Source organism: Perkinsus marinus (genome assembly GCF_000006405.1).
Source record: "Perkinsus marinus ATCC 50983 genomic scaffold scf_1104296962200, whole genome shotgun sequence".
Lineage (NCBI taxonomy): Eukaryota > Perkinsozoa > Perkinsida > Perkinsidae > Perkinsus > Perkinsus marinus.
The window spans coordinates 1-1,521 of record NW_003205516.1 but is presented as its reverse complement, the minus strand read 5'-3'; the positions used below and the strand labels follow the sequence as shown (position 1 = coordinate 1,521).

Genomic DNA, 1,521 nt, shown 5'->3' with positions numbered 1-1,521 from the left:
GCCAAGAATCTGCCGAAGAGGCAGAGACCTGATAGCTTAGCAAGAGGCGACGATGAAGAGAGCGCACGCCCACGGGCGAAGCGAAGCACTTGTGCAGCCACCCCAATAAGTGCGACTTCTCTAGTAGAGAATCTCTACCTCGACTACCCAAAAGAGGTCGGATTCTACATTATGTTGTTGATCAAGCTGTTCAGACTGATTGATTTACTTGATCTCCTGTGTCTCTGTTTGCTCGCCGAGCAATCTGGCTTGAGTTAAAGAGTCTCAATTTGGGCAAGACAATGACCGCTAAGCCGAGCGGATGGGACTGAGAAGCTGTTTAATACTCTTCTTCGAAGATTGCAAATCAATAGGGCGATAAATCCTCCTTCGTTAGTCAAGTTTGTCAGACTAAGTACATCGTGACTTGAGCACGACTCACTCCTAGCCAATGTACCGAGCCCAGGGAGAATGACCGGTGTGTTTCGCGCACCGCCAGTGAGGTACGGGCCATACTAAATGTGGTCAGAGCTGCTGAGCCTCAGCAGCTGAGGTCCCGTACGTCACATTCTTACCTCACTTGTTCGGTTCAGAGAGAACCCAGAATTGTGTGACTGTTCATTTGAAGTGTATTGCAGTTTTGAATCCCCATTACAAATGTCCACTCAAAATGAAGCAGCAGTTGCGCCCGCCGCCGGTGCAGAGGATAACTTGAATGCGGCTGAACAGCACAATCCAGTTAATATTATCGTCGACCGAGCACTAGAGGGTTCATCAATGGCTCCAAAGTTCGGCCCCGCTATTAAAACTTCCCTGGAAAGGAATGGTTTTGCGACTCTCGGTCTGATGGGCTCGATGAATGCAGAGGGTTGTAAATTAATAACTGACGAAGTGACAGCAGACTCTAAGAATCTTGTGCGTGACACTGCTTTGGTCCTGAGCTCATTAACTTCTATGATTAGAGAGGCCAAGCAGGAGCTGGAGTTCCTTTATCAAACGGAACTCAACGAGGAGAAAGTGAGAACCCGTAAGGCGATTGTGAATTTGCCCAAGGTCATTCGAGAAGCCCAGGATTCCTCATATACCTTATCCATCGGGCCAAACTTGATTGGGTCCGTGGCATGTGTGAAGAAGGTGATAGATCAACCTTTGGCCTACGTTGAGTTGAATGAGTTCCTGTTAGCGAGTCATGCTTATGATGCCGACTTGGAAACGATAACTACAGTGACTGGCGAAGTAGTACAACGCAGGAAGTCAGATGGGAAAAAGCGGCCCATCCACAACGTGGGGGAATGGAACCAATGCTTCCTACGCTACATGATAGCCCTACAGTTATCGGCAACTGGCCGTAAAAGTATTGATTTGGGTTCGCTGCTATCGTATATGTCCCAAGTCTCTCTCTTATTTACGTGCCATCCAATGTCGGTGGTATTCGATGCAGAGGCGAGCTATAGAAGGAGCGGCGCCATGGCGGTTGCAGCAGGAACGGTCTCGATGTCGCAGTTGTTTGGCTCGGAGGCTTATGTTCGTCCCAGATTGGAC

At 48.9% G+C, this 1,521-nt stretch overlaps 1 protein-coding gene across 1 annotated transcript; it reads left to right on the top strand.

Moving 5' to 3' along the window:
- Nucleotides 1–636: 636 nt before the first annotated feature.
- Pmar_PMAR026856 (hypothetical protein) lies at nucleotides 637–1,215 on the top strand (the record flags this gene model as incomplete). Its single annotated transcript, XM_002771940.1, has 1 exon — nucleotides 637–1,215. A coding segment is annotated over one exon (579 nt), but the record flags the coding sequence as incomplete, so codon positions are not given.
- Between the last annotated feature and the right edge of the window lie 306 nt (nucleotides 1,216–1,521).